The following is a 20,831-nucleotide window of genomic DNA, read 5'->3' on the forward strand; positions in this document are numbered from 1 at the left end:
TTCTGATTATGCTTTATTTTTGGCATAAAGTCTTTAGGAGGTGGCTGACCAAGGGAGACAGAAGGCAAAAAAAGAAAATTCTTATGAGTGACTTCCCTTGAAGACGCCGGCAGAGTGATGTCATCTCTGCGCGCCGGTTTAGTGACGTCAACGGAAGTGGGCGGAGTGACGTCATCCAAAGTGGATGGAGTGACATTGTTGGAGTTCATTTGGCTTGCAGCCCAACCTAAAAATTGTTTGGCAAAATGTGTAACCGGATTACCAAACAACTGAGGGGAGGATGACTGGGCTGTTTGTGGTGACTTGCTGTCCGGAGGAGGAGTTTGGGGGAACGACGCACCTTGGCGGCGAAACGAAACCTTTTTGGCTGGCTCCCGTCCTCGCCAGCGCGTCTCCATCTCCTCGAAGTCCGGGGCGAAGGAACTGTCGGCTGTCCTCCTTCTGTCACGTGGGGGTCGCATCTTTATGCGGGATCGTTCCTCCAATGCAACACGGACAACTCCGGACGAAAACGTAAAGGTGGGAGATGATTTATTAATTATAAATCATACAGTATACAGCAAGACAGAAAACAAACAAAAGAAAAGTGTGCCGAACGCACGGGAAGCTGAGGCTAACACTTAGCACAGGAGTCTGGAACATGAAATACAAAAACATGACTGTTGCTTTCCGCAAACAAGGAGGACAGGACGAGTGAACAGAAAGGCAGGCTTAAATAGTGTCAGTGATGGCAAACAGGTGCGCGTCGGGAACACAAGCGGCAGGTGACAATAATAAGTAACCATGGTGACGAAACAAACTCACAGGTGCACAAGCAATAACAAAAGGAGTCCAAAAACATGATCCGGACCACGGATCATGACACCTTGTGGTCTACATAACATGTAATGGTGGTTCTTTGGTCAAAATGTTGCATAAAATTATGTTTTACAGATCATCTTCAAACAGCCGCTTTCTGACAGTCGCTTCAGGATGCGCCATTTTGTAGGCGGTCTAATTTACATGGCTCACATTCCGCAGCGTCTTTTCTCCGGCATCTTTGTTGTAGCGGTGTAGCGTGCAAGGACGGGGGTGGAATAAGTGTCAAAAGATGGAGCTAACTGTTTAAATGACATTCAGACTTTACTTAAATGAATAATGGAGCGACGTCTCCTCATTCGCCGGAAATGTGTCCCGTGAAAAAACGTCCGACCGGTACTCTCTAATAACTAAATTTCCTTGGATGAATAATTTAAACCAACTACACCGGTATGTTTTAGCATTTTCCTGGCAGATATAAGTAAGAACTTTACTCTACTTTATATTAGAAATGGCAACAGCGGAGGATGAATGTCCCATAACAAGAAGATAGAGAAAAAGAAGAAACTTATCGACTACGGTGTCGGCACACACTACAAAAGTGGACGCACACATTTTTTTAGGACTTAGGCAGATCCCAAATACAGATCAGCAGGTACCAGAAAGTAAGAAAAGTTTATTTTGCATAATATTGGGAAACAAAATTCCAGATAATATGTCTCACCTTATACACACACAATAATAATACTCGTATGTTGAAGCTCAGTACAATCCATCAAGCGGTGCAGCTTCATATCTTATCAACGTTGTACTAAAACATTTTGATTGATTTTTGAGCGCCGAATGTAATGTTCTATATTTTCAATGGAACATATAAAATGTTGGTGTTGTTTACTTGAGTCATATTGCAGTCTACACCTATTTCTTGTGTGTGACTGCTATTATATTGCAGTCTACACGTATCTCTTATGTTTGACTGCCATCTACTGGTCACACTTATCATTACACCATGTACCAAATAAAATAGCTTCGAGGTCGGTAAGCAAAACCAGAATTATTCCTTACATTAGGCGCACCGGGTTATAGGGCGCACTGTCGAGTTTTGAGAGGAAAAAAAATGATTTTAAGCGCGCCTCATAGTCCGGAAAATACAGTACAACGTTTTAGAAACGCCCCTCTAAAGTTCCAGAAGAACTTTGCAAACTAAATTAGTTTAAGGGAAATGTATTTACCTGGGTAGTTTTTGGTGGAAACGCAAGGGTGTATTTAATTTACCCAGGGAAAATAGGAAAGTTATTGCAGTGGAAAAAGGCCTTATATATATCTAACTATTTAATAGCAAATACATATATAATGTCAAATGATATTAAAAGTAAAGTAGGTGATCAGCTACAATCACATAGCAAAAAGAGTAACTGAAACATTAATTCCATTTTAATCAATTGATTTGATGGATTTTTTTACCATTAATGTCAAACTGTCAACTATCAGACTTGCAGACACACAGACGAGACACATATGTCTATGGAAGATCCTCTTGGCAAGGCTTCAAAAACAATTTTACTAAAGACAACTCTTATCACATACTCTATAACATCAGGGTGCCTATAATAACACGTAAATCAAGTTTAATCTACAGATTACGATTCACGTCCAGCCAGGGAGAAGACAGTTGTAGCGTGCATAAACACACTAAATCACTATTTAGACACACGGTAAATTTAAAGAGTTATCTTTTACAGCGATTTCAACGACAGTCACAAGTGTTTGAAAAAAACCTCCAATGTTATACAGTATATATTTCACATAGCCAAAAAAAGGTGTCATTGCTTAGTCCGCCTTCTAGTTAAATCAAACACCTTCATTCACAACTTACGCACATGTCTCTCATTTGTTGGCGTGTTTGCTAAAGTCTGGACGGGAGACTATGAATAACAGAAACGTGTGTAACTTCAAGCACGTACTATAGAAAAACACTTAAACGCAAACTGAGAATGCTTGGTAAGGTAGTATTGCTGAACGTGACCTAACTGTAGACCCAATATATATGTTTGCGTGTATGTATATATGTATATATATATATATATTAGGGCTGCAACTAACGATTAATTTGATAATCGATTAATCTGTCGATTATTACTTCGATTAATCGATTAATAATCGGATAAAAGAGACAAACTACATTTCAATCCTATCCAGTATTTTATTGGAAAAAAACAGCATACTGGCACCGTACTTATTTTGATTATTGTTTCTCAGCTGTTTGTAAATGTTGCAGTTTATAAATAAAGGTTTATCCAAAAAAAAAAAAAAAAATTATAATGAAAAAAAAACAACTCTGCGCATAGCATAGATCCAACAAATCGATGACTAAATTAATCGGCAACTAGTTTAATAATCGATTTTAATCAGTTAGAAAACATTTATTTACATAACATCTTTGACAAAGCAAGACCGTAATGTAAGATGACTTTTAGTTAGACCGGATGTGACACGTAGAGCTATTATTGTGAAGCCGGAAGTGTATAATTGGTATGAGAAGACTTGACTTGACATGTTTTGACGAAAATCTCTGATAAAAGTGACTCAAGACATCCTCTCTACCGTCTTTTTTCTTCCGAGCTTTCTTTCCAGTTTATTAAAGCAGTTAGAGTAACAATCTACATGTTATTTTATTAATGCACTCAACTGTAATGTAAACACGGACGTGAAGCTTCTCCTCTCTACAAGAGGCAAATCGCGGCAGCAGGCGTCTGCATCAATGATGTCTCACGGCGATTGGAGATAAAATGGTAGAACAACGTGCTATGGCTTTGGATCTGAGATTTCTATAATGTCCCCCTTTCTTTGTGCATTTCTGCTCACTATTTTTGAGCTTGTGGCTCAACAGTAACTGGACACCATTACATTTCCCGACACTACGGAACGGACCAAGGGACAAAAAGGAGTCGGGAGGCATGCACATTGAAAAATTATCGCCATTTAAGGAACTTATAGTTAACGCCTTATACACGTAAACATTCACAGTGCAGGGTGGGAAAAGTATGTGAACCCCTAGGCTAATGACTTCTCCAAGAGCTGATTGGAGCCAGGACTCAGACAACATGGAGTCTAATCAATGTGACGAGTTTATATGTGTTGGTTAAAGCTGCCCTGCCCTATAAAAAACACACACATGTGATAAGTATGCTGTTCTCAAGAAGCATTGCATGATGTGAACCATGCCTCGTACAAAAGAGCTCACAGAAGATATACAATCAAGAATTGTTAACTTGCATAAAGCTGGAAAGGGTTGCAAAAGTATCTCTAAAAGTTTTGATGTCCATGTGTCCACGGTAAGCCAGACTGTCTACAAATGGAGAAAGTTCAGCACTGTTGCTACTCTCCCTAGGCGTGGTCGACCTGTAAAGATGACTGTGAGAGCACAGCACAGAATACTCAGTGAGGTGAAGAAGAATCCTAGAGTGTCAGCTAAAGACTTACAGAAATCTCTGGCACATGCTGACATTATTGTTGACGAATCTACAATACGTAAAACATTGAACAAGAATGGAATTCATGGGAGGACACTAGGGCTGCGAATCTTTGGGTGTCCCACGATTCGATTCAATATCGATTGTTGGGGTCATGATTCGATTCAAAATCGATTTTTTCCGATTCAACGCGATTCTCGATTCAAAAACGATATTAACCCGATTCAAAATTATTCTCTATTCATTCAATACATAGGATTTCAGCAGGATCTACCCCAGTCTGCTGACATGCAAGCAGAGTAGTAGATTTTTGTAAAAAGCTTTTATAATTGTAAAGGACAATGTTTTATCAACTGATTGCAATAATGTAAATTTGTTTTAACTATTAAAGGAACCAAAAATATGACTTATTTTATCTTTGTGAAAATATTGGACACAGTGTGTTGTCAAGCTTATAAGATGCGATGCAAGTGTAAGCCACTGTGACACTATTGTTCTTTTTTTTAATTTTTTATAAATGTCTAATGATAATGTCAATGAGGGATTTTTAATCACTGCTATGTTGAAATTGTAACTAATATTGATACTGTTGTTGATAATATTCATTTTTGTTTCACTACTTTTGGTTTGTTCTGTGTCGTGTTTGTGTCTCCTCTCAATTGCTCTGTTTATTGCAGTTCTGAGTGTTGCTGGGTCGGGTTTGGTTTTGGAATTGGATTGCATTGTTATGGTATTGCTGTGTATTCTTTTGTTGGATTGATTAATAAAAAAAATAAAAAATAAAAAGTTTTTTTAAAAATGAGAATCGATTCTGAATCGCACAACGTGAGAATCGCGATTCGAAATTCGAATCGATTTTTCCCCACACCCCTAGAGGACACCATGTAGGAAGCCACTGCTGTCCAAAAAAACATTGCTGCACATTTGAAGTTTGCAAAAGAGCACCTGGATGTTCCACAGCACTACTGGCAAAATATAATGTGGACGGATTAAACCAAAATTGAGTTGTTTGGAAGGAACACACAACGCTGTGTGTGAAGGAAAAAAGGCACTGCACACCAACATCAAAACCTCATCCCAACTGTAAAATATTGTGGAGGTGGCATCATGGTTTTGGGCTGCTTTGCTGTCTCAGGGACTGGGCGGATTGCTTTTATCGATGGAAAAATGAATTCCCAAGTTTATCAAGACATTTTGCAGGAAAACTTAAGACCATCTGTCCGCCAACTGAAGCTCAGCAGAGGTTGGGTAATGCAACAGGACAACGACCCCAAGCATAGAAGTAAATCAACAACAGAATGGCTTCAACAGAAGAAAATACGCCTTCTGGAGTGGCCCAGTCAGAGTCCTGACCTTAACCCGATTGAGTTCCTGTGGCATGACCTCAAGAGAGCGATACACACCAGACATCCCAAGAATATTGCTGCACTGAAACAGTTTTGTGAAGAGGAACGGTCCAAAATTCCTCCTGACCGTTGTGCAGGTCTGATCTGCAACTACAGGAAACGTTTGGTTGAGGTTATTGCTGACAAAAGAGGGTCAACCAGTTATTAAATCCAAGGGTTCACATACTTTTTCCACCATGCATGTTGTGTTCAATGAAAAGATTAAAACCTATAATTTTTCGTGCAGTATTAGTTTAAGCAGACTGTGTTTGTCTATTGTTGTGACTTTAATGAAGAGCAGAAGACATTTTATCACCAATTTATGCAGAAATATTTTTCTTGCAACTGTATATATATATATATATATATATATATATATATATATATATATATATATATATATATATATATATATATATATATATATATATATATATATATATATATATATATATATATATATATATATATATATATATATATATATATATATATATATATATATGAGTTGTCCAGGGTGTACCCCGCCTTCCGCCCGAATGCAGCTGAGATAGGCTCCAGCACCCCCCGTGACCCCGAAAGGGACAAATGGTAGAAAATGGATGGATGGATATATATATATATATATATATATATATATATATATATATATATATATATATATATATATATATATATATATATATATATGTATATATACATATATATAGCAAAATAGAGTGTATCCAAACGTGTTGTATTAGGAAAACGGGATCTGTGTTGTAACTGGGGGCTTTCCGAGCCACCTGTGTTTGACAGACATACACTATGTAGCAAACATGCACTATTTTACTGCAACATCAAGCCGGTGTGGCAGTATTCCTGTTTTACACCCTATGAATCCCTTTGTGTGAATATAACAACCTTGTTTCTTCCCTGCAACTCCTCTGGGCCAGTGGCCTCTAATTAGAAGCAGGGCTGCAGGATAGATGTTTTCTTTAACAAGGTGAAAGCAACATGGACAAGGGAGAACATTAACACTGTGACTCCTCAATCTGGGCCCTATATAAGTTTACCAAAATGGGTTAACATTCAGTGGTTATTACTTTTTGAGGATATATGAAGCAGCCCCCTTATTTTGCCGATAAACACACGTGAAAAACTTGAATTTGAGGACAAAAGAAATCTACAGTACACCTTGAATTGCATGGGACTAATCCAGGAAAACTATTGTTTTTTTTGTTCACTCAGCAATACGTGGTGTATGATTGTGGCATGAAAACACAAGTGGGACTAAAGGCTTCATTCTGCTACAGCGCCATGGTGCCCCCGTAAACCTTGCCAGCTTGCTCATCCACAGAGCTTTCCCTTCTCAAAGAAAATCTAACCTTATTAGGGCTACAGTTGTCGATTATCTTGTTAATAGATGAACTTGTTCGAGTAAACGAATCGAACACTTTCAAGCCTCAATGCGTCTTTTAAGGAAAATAGTTTAAAAAAAAAAAAAAACAGACCCTTTATTATTTCTTTTTATAGATGCATATACCATTGAAACTGCATGTTTACTATCACTATTTATTATATTTTTTAAACAAATATGTAAAAAAAAAACTGTGTAGTTAAAAAAACAGGTAATAGATCATTGAGAACCCAACTATTAGAGAGTATTTTGGTTTTAAGTATGATAAATTGAGTGACAATGCATTTAACAATTTAACACACATTTGTAAAAGTATTAATTGGAGGAGTCATTTTTGATTTTTGGACAAAACTCGCTAGCATTAATATACAAACTGAATAAAACAGTTTGCATACAAATAAAACAGTTGTATGCAAGTCAAACATATAAGATGGCATTAGCTGCCAAAATAGACTTGTACCTTGTTTCTGATTGTTTGCTGTTCCTAAATGTGCTGGTAATGTTGCATCATTGATCTAGTGCCAGTGTGAATGTCTGCCCTTTCCACTTTTAACACTAGAAGTCCCAGCATTTTTCTGTCTACCTAGAAGACCCAGAGAGGGGTCATTTGGCCCGACGCTTTTCCCGAATACACTAATCACTCATTTTGTTATGGTAATGAGGCTGTTAGGGGCAGTTTGTCTAGGTAGACAGAAAAATTATACATGTGGGAAATGCCGAAAGGAGCAATGGCAGTGCCAGGATTGTGAGTGACTGCTCAAATGTATGTCAGTCACGTTTACATGGACATGGTTTTTCATTCTTTGTAAATATGCTTTTTTCTTTGTAAATTTTTTTTTTTAAACTATTTTTGGCACACAAAAATAACAATTGCTTCTGCAACAACCCTCCACACCAAAACTGGGAAAACAGTTGCTTTTTCATTCTTTGTAAATATGTTTTGTTTTGTATTTTTTTTAACAATAAATGTCAGAGTGTTGATCCCTTCATTCTGTTGATCCTTGCAAAAACACACACAACCTACCTCAGAACTAAAGCTTGAGCTGTAAGGTCCCCTCCCCCACACAGGCTCAAGTGGCCCCCTGCCGTGTGCCACTAACAGCCACATTTTCACAACAAAAGGAGTGTCCACAGGGGGGACTAGGGGTCAAATGACCCTCTTGTGTGTTTTCTAGGTAAAAATGTCAATTGACCCTTCTCTGGGACTTCGCGTGTTAAAGGATCGCAAAACCTCTCTCTCGACTTCTTTGGACCCTTTGCTCTCTTTCCACCGCTTGTTAAAAATATTTTTTGGTCACAATTTGATAACAAATAAGACAAATATTGCACTGTAACACATATAAGACAATAAAGACATAACTTATTTTGGCCCTCAAAAAATGATGATTAGGGTTAGAAAAAAAAGTTTGGTAAAAAAAAATTGCGAGGTAATTAAACCACGATGTTTGAAGCAAGGGACGACCGTTTGACCTAAAGCAATTGTTTTTATTGCTAATTTGTGCAAGTAAATTCAAACACTCTGCATTAGAATATCACAAAGAAGGAAAAGGAAAATGTTTTTTTTTGTGTGTAAAATGGTTTAAAAAAAATAGTCATGTTACAACAACAAAAAATACACTAAAACTATTTGCATTACCACCTACTGTAAAACACAGTGAAAAGGTACGCCTACATTTTAAATATGTTTTTCCGCAGCCTACATACTGCATAAACCAAAAGGTAAGGAATATCAAAGCGACCAAAGTGGGGACACCTATTTTAAGAGAAATTAATGCAATAAAAAGACACAACTTTGACATGGTCTTATTCAAAGTAGTCCATAGAAGGGTCTTGTTGGCCATGTAAAAAGAGAACACGTCAAGAAGTGAAAAGAAGTGAGAGATCATACATCTTCTGAAGACTTAGTTTCATTAGAATTCACAGCCTTCTTTTGTACAAGACACACAAAAAGGTCACAAAAAGACATTAGTTATCTTTGATTGAGAGGAAGAAAAACAATTCGCCCAAATGTTTTAGCTCAAACTTGTTTATGCATTGTGCAATGTATTTTTTTGAAGGCGATGAAAGCCATGTGATCATTTTTAATTAGATCATTAGACAAGAATTAAGATCCATGTTTGTTTATCTCGTTAACACAACACAGAGCGGGCGCCAGGAAAGATTTGTTATGGATTTTATTTTGGATTACATGCAACATACTGCCATTCTGTCCCATTTTGTTGTCTTCTTGTGCGCTGGCTGTGGTTATATATTTGTCTGCTCTAATATTGCATGGAGGTAAAGGGAAGGTTGGGTTAACGTGTGTATGTGTTTGTCTTCCAGGCTCTTTGGTACTACGGGAAACTGTGCAGCCTGCAGTAAACTGATCCCAGCCTTTGAGATGGTGATGAGAGCCAGAGATAATGTTTACCATTTGGACTGTTTTGCCTGTCAGCTTTGTAACCAGAGGTAAGATGACACATCACCACCAACATCCTTTCAAAAAAAATGGAGTGTTAGCATTAGCTTTTGAACATCAGAAGGTGCGCCAACACCGAACAAGATGACTATGTGCCTCGGTTATTACAGGCCTCACAAGCATAAGCCAATGTGTTGTAAAAATAAAGCTTAGGTCTGCTAATTATTTTTTCTTGTCACACACTGCCAGCAGTTTGCAGCTAGATCTGTAAATCTAATTGCAAGGGCGCTGCAAAATGAGCACTTTAGAGATGGCTGTGTTGCTGCCTGGACACAGGTGTGAAAGGGCTTTTTCTCAGACATGGAAACAAGTATGATATTGCAGTGAACACAAAGCCCATAAAAAGAAGATGACATATCCAAATATTGCTTTTTTCCCCCCCATTAGAATACTGTTGGTAATGGCGCTGGTCTGGGAGCAAAATGTCCCTCGCATGCTTGTCAGGGGTGCTGTGACCCTGTTCTTCAGCACAGCACAAGCCCATTAACCTTGTGCGAGCCACATTCAGTTACCATAGTGAACACCTGCTGTAAGGGAATTATGATCGCGGTTTCTCTTCGTCTCACTTGGCAGACACCGTGTCACCTGGCACAGTAATGACTGTTTCAACAGCATGGCAAGTAATGAACGCCAACCTATGTTCTGCAATGTCTTCGCTCGCCTTTACATCACCACTGTTTTGCAGAAACAATTAGCACAGAAATGTACAGTGGACAAAGTTGATGGCTTACTAGAGTAAATCCTCGTTTATCGCTTTTAGTTGGTTCTTGGCCTAACCTTGGTAAAATAATTTCCTCAAAGTAGGGAATATATGAATAGCTACAGCATAAAAACTGTTTACAACATTTCTAACATTATGAGAGACCTTTAGATGTAAAATAAAAACCACATAGTCCTCTTTACGCTTGTTTAATCCAATATAATAAATGCTGCATGATAATAAGCCAATCAGTGGCCATAATACTAAACAGCACACTCTCACCGGTTTGATTTCTTTTAGTGGCCAATACAGTAGTACAGTAGTAGTAGTAGTAGTAGTAGTGTTGATATTTTGCCACTAATCATGGCAGACTTTGTGAGAGCATACAACAAATGAGGATCCAGAACCATATATTTTGGAGCCTGAGGATGAGCTACAACTTTTAGTAGCTGAGCAATAAGCAGATCCAGACAGTAGCAATATTGCTAAGTGCTAACAAAACATACAAACTACAAGCATAATAAATGCATCATTTACTGTACGTGTCTGCTCGCTGTGTGATGCCGACTGGTGGGATGTTGATATCTTCCCGTTTAGTGAATTGTGAATTATATTTATATAGCGCTTTTTCTCTAGTGACTCAAAGCGCTTTTACATAGTGAAACCCAATATCTAAGTTACATTTAAACCAGTGTGGGTGGCACTGGGAGCAGGTGGGTAAAGTGTCTTGCCCAAATACACAACGGCAGTGACTAGGATGGCGGAAGTGGAAATCGAACCTGGAACTCTCAAGTTGCTGGCACGGCCACTCTACCAACCAAGCTATACCGCCCCCACAACCTTTAGATGTTTAGAAGAAGAGTTAATCATATTCCTCACGTAAATAAAAGAAAAAAAAGTGGGTGCAAACGAGCATCTCGGGTCTAAGGCTATGTGTACACTAAGTCGTTTAACCCCTTAAACGAATAATTATTTAGCCTAAGCCCCGTTTCAGCCACACTAAACCAGCGTTTAAAGGTCTCCCTCCTCGGACAAATTTTTACACGGGTAAGTCAGCCGTGTATTTCTTGAATCTCCGGCAGTTAGCTTTGTATGGACTCATTGATCGTTTACAAAGTGAGTTCGGAGAGGAAGTGACGTCAGAAAGACCGCGCCCACACAGGAAGTGACGCCAGAAAGTCCGCGCCCCACACAGAAAGTGACATCTGAAAGAATGCGCCATAGTCAGCTTCATAACAAAGATGGAGGCGGATCATGCAGACATGCCCGTGTTTCTACTTCTTCTACATGTACAGACGCTTTTGAAAATCACAAATCAATATACCTTAAGAGAAAGCGATTGCAGCTATTTCGGATACAACACTTCTCAGACGGCAAGAGAACTTTCGAACAGTCAGCTGTGATTCTACTTACCGGAAAACTTTGTCCCTTCCTCCCGTGGATGTGATCGTGATAGGCAGTATGTGACTACAAATATTGCTTTATGGATGTGACTGTGAAATGGCCAGGCAGTGTGCATGATGCCCGCATCTTCGCTAACTCCGCCATTAGCGGGTAGCTGAAAGATGGAACCATCCTCTCGTGTCCCAAACAGTTTATCGCATTGTCTACTTTCTCATGTCGATTAAAGATTTGATTCATGTATGATGGTTCAGGTGTGATTCACTACAAAAGGGCCCCACAGCACACTGGATATTGTTCAAAGGAGATACATTTTAATTGAAAAACTTGCACACAAAACACAGCAAACAAATGTAAAATGCACAGCAAACGATTTACAATATAGCTCTTTTAAATAACTTCACAGTGAAGTAAAGTCATCGACTGGGGAGATTGGAGCAGATAGACGCTTTTTTTTTTTCTTCACGCATTCGTATTCGCATGCGTACTAGGTCTCGTTGCGCCGGGGCGCGGGGGTCTTAAACGGTGGCATTGTTGTGTGTGGACATGGATAAGGTTAGGTGTGATTTACCATGGATAACCTTATCCGGCTTAGTGTAAACGGGGCCTAAGTTGAATGTCAAAGACCAACTTCTTAGTTTATGACCACAACTTCTACTATACAAGTGAGATGCATTATTCCAAATCTAGAATTTACTTTTACCAACTCAGAGGCGATGCAGCAGCATGTTAGTATATCATTAGCTGCATAAGCTAGTAATCTTTCTGTGATCACAACGCGGCTTAAAGTAGTTCCTCTGCGTCAGTGCTTATACAAACAATATTGCTAATACCTGTTTAATAGTCAGGTGACAACATGTAAATAGAATATTGTTGGTAGTTTTTGGATGTTTCTTTAGAGGGCTTTATGAGCGCAATAGAGGACTCCCTTTAGTTGCACTGTTAGCCACCTCATACTTGCAGTACATTACAAATGTAAATGTTCTTGTTAGAGATGTCCGATAATATCGAACTGCCGATATTATCGGCCGATAAATGCTTAAAAATGTAATATCGTAAATTATCGGTATCGGTTTCAAAATTATCAGTATCGGTTTCAAAAAGTAAAATTTATGACTTTTTAAAACGCCGCTGTCAACACGAACGCAGGGAGAAGTACAGAGCGCCAATAAACCTTAAAGGCACTGCATTTGCGTGCCCGCCCAGTTACATAATATCTACGGCTTTTCACACTCACAAGTGAATGCAAGCATACTTGGTCAACAGCCATACAGATCACACTGAGGGTTGTCGTATAAACAACTTTAACACTGTTACAAATATGCGCCAGACTGTGAACCCACACCAAACAAGAATAACAAACACATTTCGGGAGAACATCCGCACCGTAACACAACATAAACACAACAGAACAAATACCCAGAACCCCTTGCAGCTCTAACTCTTCCAGGACGCTACAATATACACCCCCCCGCTATCCCGGACGGCGTGGCGAAGTTGGTAGAGTGGCCGTGCCAGCAATCGGAAGGTTGCTAGTTACTGGGGTTCAATCCCCACCTTCTACCATCCTAGTCATGTCCGTTGTGTCCTTGGGCAAGACACTTCACCCTTGCTCCTGATTGGTGCTGGTTAGCGCCTTGCATGGCAGCTCCCGCCATCAGTGTGTGAATGTGTGTGTGAATGGGTGAATGTGGAAATACTGTCAAAGCGCTTTGAGTACCTTAAAGGTAGAAAAGCGCTATACAAGTATAACCCATTTATCATTTATTTATCATTTATAACTCTGTTATTTGCTTCAATCAATCAATCAATCAATGTTTATTAATATAGCCCTAAATCACAAGTGTCTCAAAGGGCTGTACAAGCCACAACGACATCCTCGGTACAGAGCCCACATACGGGCAAGGAAAACTCACCCCAGTGGGACGTCAATGTGAATGACTATGAGAAACCTTGGAGAGGACCGCATATGTGGGTAACCCCCCCCCCCCCCCCCCCTCTAAATCCCCCTCTTAATCTTTTGCCATGTAAAGATTACCCGTCTTTTACAGACTTTGGACTTTGACTGTGGAAAAATACTGTCTAATTTTAAGGTCAATATGGTATTATAATGATGAACCATCATAACTAAATATAATGAAAATATCTTAATGTATTATCATTTGGATGCCTATAGCATTAAGTGGTACATTACAAAATAATATAAATTAACTTAATAAAACCACAATATTGGATCATTCTAGTGTGCAGCAAGGTTTGTACAAGAATATGAATATGATATAGAAACTGTGAACCAGTGACGTGTAATGACCTTTACCCCAGGTGAGGCTTTTGGAGTTTTTCTTTAATAATTTCAAATGTATATGCTTTAATCACGGGTAATACAGATTGCTCATTAACATAACAAGAACAAGAAGGTAATAATAAACTGTCATAATAATGTTATCAAATACTTCTTAGTCCCATTTATTTACCTTTATATAATAAAAAAAAACTATTTTGATCTGACCTTTTATTTGTATCTGAAATACAGCACATGCACGTATCCTTACTTTGTTGTAAAAGTATAATCACCATCTGATTTCTCTTTTTTTAAGCTTGGAAATATAACTATTCATGCAGCCGAGTATTAAAAAAGAATCAGTCTTGCATCTGGCTTGTTGCAAAAACAAAACAAAACAAAATACAACTGCTGGCATCCTCTCTGCAAAGAGAGATGTACTCGCCAGCTCATGTTGATTCAAAGAGTGGTGACTCACTCAGAGTACTACAACATCCCTCAGTATGATTTTTCTGTATTCATAGTATTGTGGGCAAGAATAACGATGTCACACTTGCATGAAATACATTGCACAGGCTCTAGATTCTACAGTGGAGACAGTTATGGTGTAAAAATATTTATAAAAATAACTGAAATATATTGTCAGCTTGTCAGTGAAGGTTTACTGCTGTTTTTATTGCTGAGAAAGATCAGAGTTGCATCATCGATGCCGAGTGCGCTATGCATAGTTGATGTCTATCCATTGTCTACCGCTTATCCCTCTTGGGTCCGCGGGGGGCTGGATCCTATCCCAGCTGCTTTTGGGCACCCTGGACAAGTCTCCAGCTCATTGCATAGTTACTATAATTTCAAGTAAAAAAATGTATAACACTGAGATTGTTGTGAAATTGAGAGCAGGTCTAATTTGTGTTATGAAATTTGTTAAGATGCTTTGCAGGTGGCTTAAATAAAGGTGATTTTCAAGGAAACTTCCTTTATATAATTTAGTTGACTAAAAGTTGACAGTTAGTCAACTAATATTAAATATATTTAAATGACGATGACTAATTGGTCCTAGTGTGTGAATGTGAGTGTGAATGTTGTCTGTCTATCTGTGTTGGCCCTGTGATGAGTTGGCAACTTGTCCAAGGTGTGCCCCGCCTTCCGCCCGAATGCAGCTGAGATAGGCTCCAGCACCCCCCGCGACCCCGAAAGGGACAGGCAGTAGAAAATGGATGGATGGATGGACTAAAGATAAAACACATTTTACTGAAAATAGAAAAAACAAGATTTTTAAAAAGTGCATAAATGAACTGTGTGTATTACAGTTGACACCTACACATCACTGTTTTACTCCGTGGGCACTAATCATATTATTGTTTCTTTTTTAACAGGTTTTGCGTGGGTGACAAGTTTTTCCTTAAAAACAACATGATTTTGTGTCAAATGGACTATGAGGAGGGTCAGCTGAACGGGAGCTTCGAGACCCAAGTCCAATAGTGGGAAGTTTGTGTGGTGGCAGCACCAATCAGCTCCACACGTTACACACACCTTCTGCTGCACTTGGAAAAAGACAAGCGTCTGTCTGCTTGCCTGCAATACTTTTTAAGACCCCTTTATTTGTTCGTAAGGACTTTGTTGTAAATGTTCAACTTTTTGCCCCTCTCTCACCCCAACACTGAGCAGTTACAAACGTTGATGTACAGTTGTGCCTGCTTAGCTGAGCACTATATCGCTTGTATGTTTTGTGACATTGGTTTCGGGTTTTGTTCTGTTTTCTTTTAGAAAAAGGTTCATTGGAGGGTATGTACAGTCTGTTTTCTCTGTATATATAAACTGGAACATTTATTTTATGAAATGTAATGCAATTTTATTACTAGTGTGAATTAAAGATTCTTAAATGTTCATATAGTGAGGTTTTTTTTTTCAAAACCAAAGTTGTTGGAGAGGGAGCCCATCATTTGATTGAAATGTAATCATGTCTCCAAAACAGCAATGCTGTCCAAGGCCTTGCGAGAGAAAATATATTTGAAGTACTTCTTGGAATCACCATGCAACAAAACATGTTTTGTTAAACTTTACTAAGCTCTGTCAGAATTAGATAAACTGTTGAAAATAAACTAATATTTTATTTGGAATAAAAGAATGCTTCTCCAAACTGTGTTGTTGTCAATGTGCAGGTTGTTGTGAAAAAAGGACCGAGGCTAACTGAGCTCATCTCAGTTATTCATGAGGCACTAATTTCTATCTGATAACGAAGGTGAATTATCCTGGAAATTAAAGGGAAGGAAAGGCATTAGAGGGAGGCAACAATGTTCAGCTCAGTTAAACTCTTTAACTGTTATGCAGTACAAAAAAAAGAGTAATAGGTTCACGCTGAAAAGGAAAAAATTATAGCAAAAATACACATTTGAATACATTTTGTGAAATTGAATAAAAAAAACAATAAATGTGCAAATTTTTTGAAGACTGACGTCAAGGTTTAGTCACAGTACATTTGTTTGGGAATGTTCAGTCTTTACTCAGAAATCATAACAATTATATTTTTATGACATTACTTTCTTGTTCTTGTAATATTATTTACATGGTGTCATTAAATTTTTAGCTTTTTATTGCAATGTTGTTTTTGTCTATTCAATAATGCTCTAATAGTGACTATACCTACATGAATTGTGTAGTACATTGTAGAGCTCCACTCCAAACATAAACATACATTTCATTTGTGTAAAAATGAGTGCAAGTGACTGGAGCAAGACTATGAAGTAGAGATGTGATGTTCATGAACAATGAGAACAGAGCCATTTTTTTTTACAAATTGCCCAGACATGTGTACACCACCTGACTGCACTGGAAAATGAGTGTTGGAGTCAAAGGAAACGTAGCAGCCTTTGGAATAACTGCCTTAGTTAATTATTCTGCTTTAAAAAAAAATCAGATGTACACACACCAGACACCTCCACAGCATTCACATTTTTATCTTGTTCTATTTTTTTATTGTACTTTTATTTATATTATTTTTATATACAATTGTACACATGTTATCCTTACCTATTATTTTTATATTTGTACCTGTCCTTTTTTAGCTGAGTAAAAATCTCATTGTCAATACATATATGGGATATGGCATTCTGATCCAAATCTTCTCGTATAACTGCAACCAATAATAATTTCCTTGATAAAAACAAGTTACTTCTATAAAATAAAGAATATGACAACAAGCCAGTGTTTTGAACAGCTCTTTGAAAGGAACAGTTCTTCAAGAGCAGTAAATCCTTTCTCTAATATGAAGCATAACACAGATACACAGACCATGCGTTGTGTACAGTAGGGTTCCGAGTGAGACCGTTTTGCATGAAGGAGCGCATGTAAAATGTCCCTTATTTAATGACAGGGTGCATCATATTAATCTTTACGCATTCATAGCACCTTCTTGCTCTATCATTAATAAGAACAAAATGTCAATATTCCTTCAATATTGCCACTGCCTCCCGTGGCGTGCAGTGTTGGTGCCATACTTGCCAACCCTCCCTATTTTCCCGGGAGACTCCCAAATTTCAGTGCCCCTCCCAAAAATCTCCCAGGGCAGCCATTCTCACGAATTTCTCCCGATTTCCACCCGGACAACAATATTGGGGACGTGCCTTAAAGACATTGCCTTTAACGTCCTCTCTCACCTGAAACCTTCACCCCTTAACAGCCGTGTTTTATCCAGGCGTCCGCTTGTCCTCCATATAAACAGCGTACCGGCCCAGTCACATAATAATGTAGCGTTGGACGGGTTCAACAATGATCTTCACTCGAAGATGTCAGGAAATGCTTTATGTTGTATGATCACTTAACTGGTTTAATGATAACGCAAGGCATTCTTGGTCAACAGCCATACATGTCACACTGACAGTCGCCGTGTAAACAACTTTAACACTGTTACTAATATGCGCCACACTGTGAACCCACACCAAACAAGAATGACATACACATTTTGGGAGAACATCCGCACCGTAACACAACATAAACAACAGAACAAATACCCAGAATCCCTTGCAGCACTAACTCTTCCGGGACGCTACAATAACATCTACCGCTTTTGGAGCTCAGTTCACAACTGCACACACAACAAGAAGGAGACGAAGCAGAAGAACGAAGAAGAGACATGGCGACGACGAGTAAGAAGAAGAAATACGCTTGCAAGTTCCAAAATGTGTTACGTAAGACGAGGGGGAAGGAGACGGCACGACAGCAGGAGGTCTAGCTCAACGGGTTTTATTTGAACTTGATGAGTACGTAGGGTGTGTATGCTACTATGTGTGTGGATGCAAGGCTATGTATGGAAGTTAACCATATATAAGTTACCAGAGGTTGTTGTAAGTGTGTGTTGATTGTGGCAGCGAACAAGTCCAGAGGGGCGAAGCAAAAGAGGTCCGGAATCCGAGCGAGGTCCGTGGGGGGCAGGAGAGAGACGTCCAGAAATCCAGGTCTGAGCGCGGGGGTCGAGGGTCGAGGAAGGCAGTCAGAGTCCAGGAGGGGGGGGAGATCAGCAAGTGAGACGCACAGCTCACTGCGGAGACACGGAGGTACTGTGGGAACAGGAGACGACAAGGACAGATAAGGACTAGGCACGAGGGAAACAAAGCAAGCAAAAGAGAGAGACACAGGTCAGGAGCCAGAGACGTGAAGCTTACTGAATCAGGGCTTTGTTCCGGCGTGGAGTAGTCAGTGGAGTGAGCCTTTATGCTGCTGCTTCTCGTCAAGACCAGGTGCGTTGATTGATGATTGCTGCCGGCTGTGGAGGCGCGTGGCCGCGGTCTGCGCGGCGCGTGTGGGGGCGTGTAGCATAGTAGCATAAAAACTTAGGTAGTAGCTTAAAGCTAAACAGGAAAGCAAACAGTCACATGAAGCAAACAATGAACCCGCAAGGACTGGCGGGGTGAGACAGGTATAAGAAGGGGCGTGGTTGAGATTGGTAGCAGGTGTGTGTCCTAATCACCAAACAGAGGATGGTATGCAAGCTCAGCGCTCCTAGCAATGGGAACGTAAATAAACAAAGATCTGGCGGCGGCATCCTCGCCAGAGGGAGAGCTTGGTCCCACCATTGCAGGATCCCCACAGTGTTCGTGCAAGACAAGAACAGGAAGCTACAGTGCAGTGGGAACAGGAAGTTGCCATGGAGCAGGAACAGAAAGAGGTGGCACCACTGCCTTGATCTTGCGAGGAGAAGCGACAGGTGGCTAAAAAACCTTGAGCAGCAGGGGTGCAGGGACTTGAGCTCTGGAATGCTAGGGTGGTGAGATAGGCAGAGCCTGCTTCTTAAGAGGCTGTTCTGTAGGCTCTGACGCTGGAAGAGGCGTGTTCACACTTTGTAGTGGCTGGCTAGCTGCTTCAAAAATGTCCTTGTAGTCAGCTACAGTTAACTTGATGTCACTTGGTGAAGGCTGACTAGTTGATTTTACCATATAAAAGTGTCCGTGTCAAATGTGTCACGTGAGAGTGCTGCGCGTACCCACCACTCACGCGTGCCCATGGCTTGAGTGATTTTGGCATGACGTCATCAGGCTGCGGCGGCTTAGTGCAGTGGTTGCAGCCCCGGACAAGAAATGTTCGGCAGGATGATGGATTGGGTTATCAAACTTTGGCTGCAGCGGCGAGGGAGGAGATGCTGTCTGCACGGGAGTCGGGCGTGGAAAAGTGCCGCGTGGAAGGAATGCCGGTGTAGTTTCCTCGTCCTCCATAGAGAACCAGAACATGTGTCTGCCTTCATTTCCTTGAAGGTTCTCTTCTTCTACGCGCCCCCTATCCTCCTTGCTTAAGCCCTCTGTGGGATCACTGTATTCCGCCTACCGTGGAGCGCACAGCTGCTGCACCTCGCTTCGACACAGTGGAGAAACGAATTGAGTCTGCAGGTCATAATGGCATGTTGAAGCCACTGAACTCAGTTTATGCCTTCGTCAACATACATGGGAAGCCTGCGCCAAACATAACAAAGTCAAACTGGACCAGGTAACCACTTGGACACTACATCAACATCTCGTCATCTTCCGGTGAATAGTGCAGGCTCTCAGCATCCACTACCTTTAACATCAGCCAATTCCATGACTCCAATTCCTCAAATGTGACGTCCTCCTCGAGATCACTTAACATATATATATATACTGTATATATATATGAACACCATGTTCAAACATAAGGGTGTCCATTTTAATTTTCCTGAGGGAACTCTTCTGAAGGAATCAATAAAGTACTATCTATCTAGCTATATGTGCACTTGGTACCAGGACAATAGGCTGCAGTTCAATGATTGACTTTGTGGCTTTGTCATCGTATTTGCAGTCTCATGTTTTGGACACTCGGGTGAAGAGAAAGGCAGAGTTTTCTACCGATCACCACCTGGTGGTGAGTTGGCTCCAATAGTGGGGTAGGCCCAAACGCATTGTAAGGGTCTGCTAGGCACATCAAACAGAGTCTCCCGACAGCGAGAGTTTCAATACCCACCTCCTGAAGAACTTTGAACATGTCACGAGAGAGGCGCTGGATATGAGTCTGAGTGGACCTCTATTGTTGAGGCGGTCGATCAGAGCTGTGGCCGCAAGGTGGTCTGTGCGTGTCGTGGCAGTAATTCCAGAGGGATGCCGTCAAGCTGAAGAAGGAGTCCTATCGGGTTTGCTTGACTTATGGACAGCAGACAGGTACCAACATGCAAAGCGGCGTGTGGCTTTGGGAGTCGCAGAGGCAAAAACTCAGACATGGGAGGAGTTCAGGAAAACATGGAAAACAACTTCCGGAGGGCTTCGAAGCAATTTTGGACCATCGTTCACCGCCTCAGGAGAGGAAGCAGTGCACTGTCACTGCATTTTTGGTGGGGATGGTGTGCTGCTGACCTCCACTCAGGATGTTGTGGATCCGTGGAGGTAATACTTCGACGACCTCCTCAATCCCACCTATGAGGAAGCAGTGCCTGGGGGA

General features: G+C 40.2%; 1 protein-coding gene across 2 annotated transcripts in view; it reads left to right on the forward strand.

Annotated features, from left to right (window-relative positions):
• lmo1 (LIM domain only 1) overlaps nt 1-16,014 on the forward strand; it is a 76,476-nt gene extending 60,462 nt beyond the window's left edge. For both annotated transcript variants that reach the window (XM_062028953.1, XM_062028950.1), the window contains exons 3-4: nt 9,378-9,503; nt 15,269-16,014. In XM_062028953.1, coding sequence (XP_061884937.1) covers nt 9,378-9,503; nt 15,269-15,374 — 232 coding nt within the window. In that variant the 3' untranslated portion in view covers nt 15,375-16,014. The remainder of the gene's footprint in view (nt 1-9,377; nt 9,504-15,268) is intronic.
• Nucleotides 16,015-20,831: the final 4,817 nt, after the last annotated feature.

Source organism: Entelurus aequoreus, linkage group LG02 (genome assembly GCF_033978785.1).
Source record: "Entelurus aequoreus isolate RoL-2023_Sb linkage group LG02, RoL_Eaeq_v1.1, whole genome shotgun sequence".
Classification (NCBI taxonomy): domain Eukaryota; kingdom Metazoa; phylum Chordata; class Actinopteri; order Syngnathiformes; family Syngnathidae; genus Entelurus; species Entelurus aequoreus.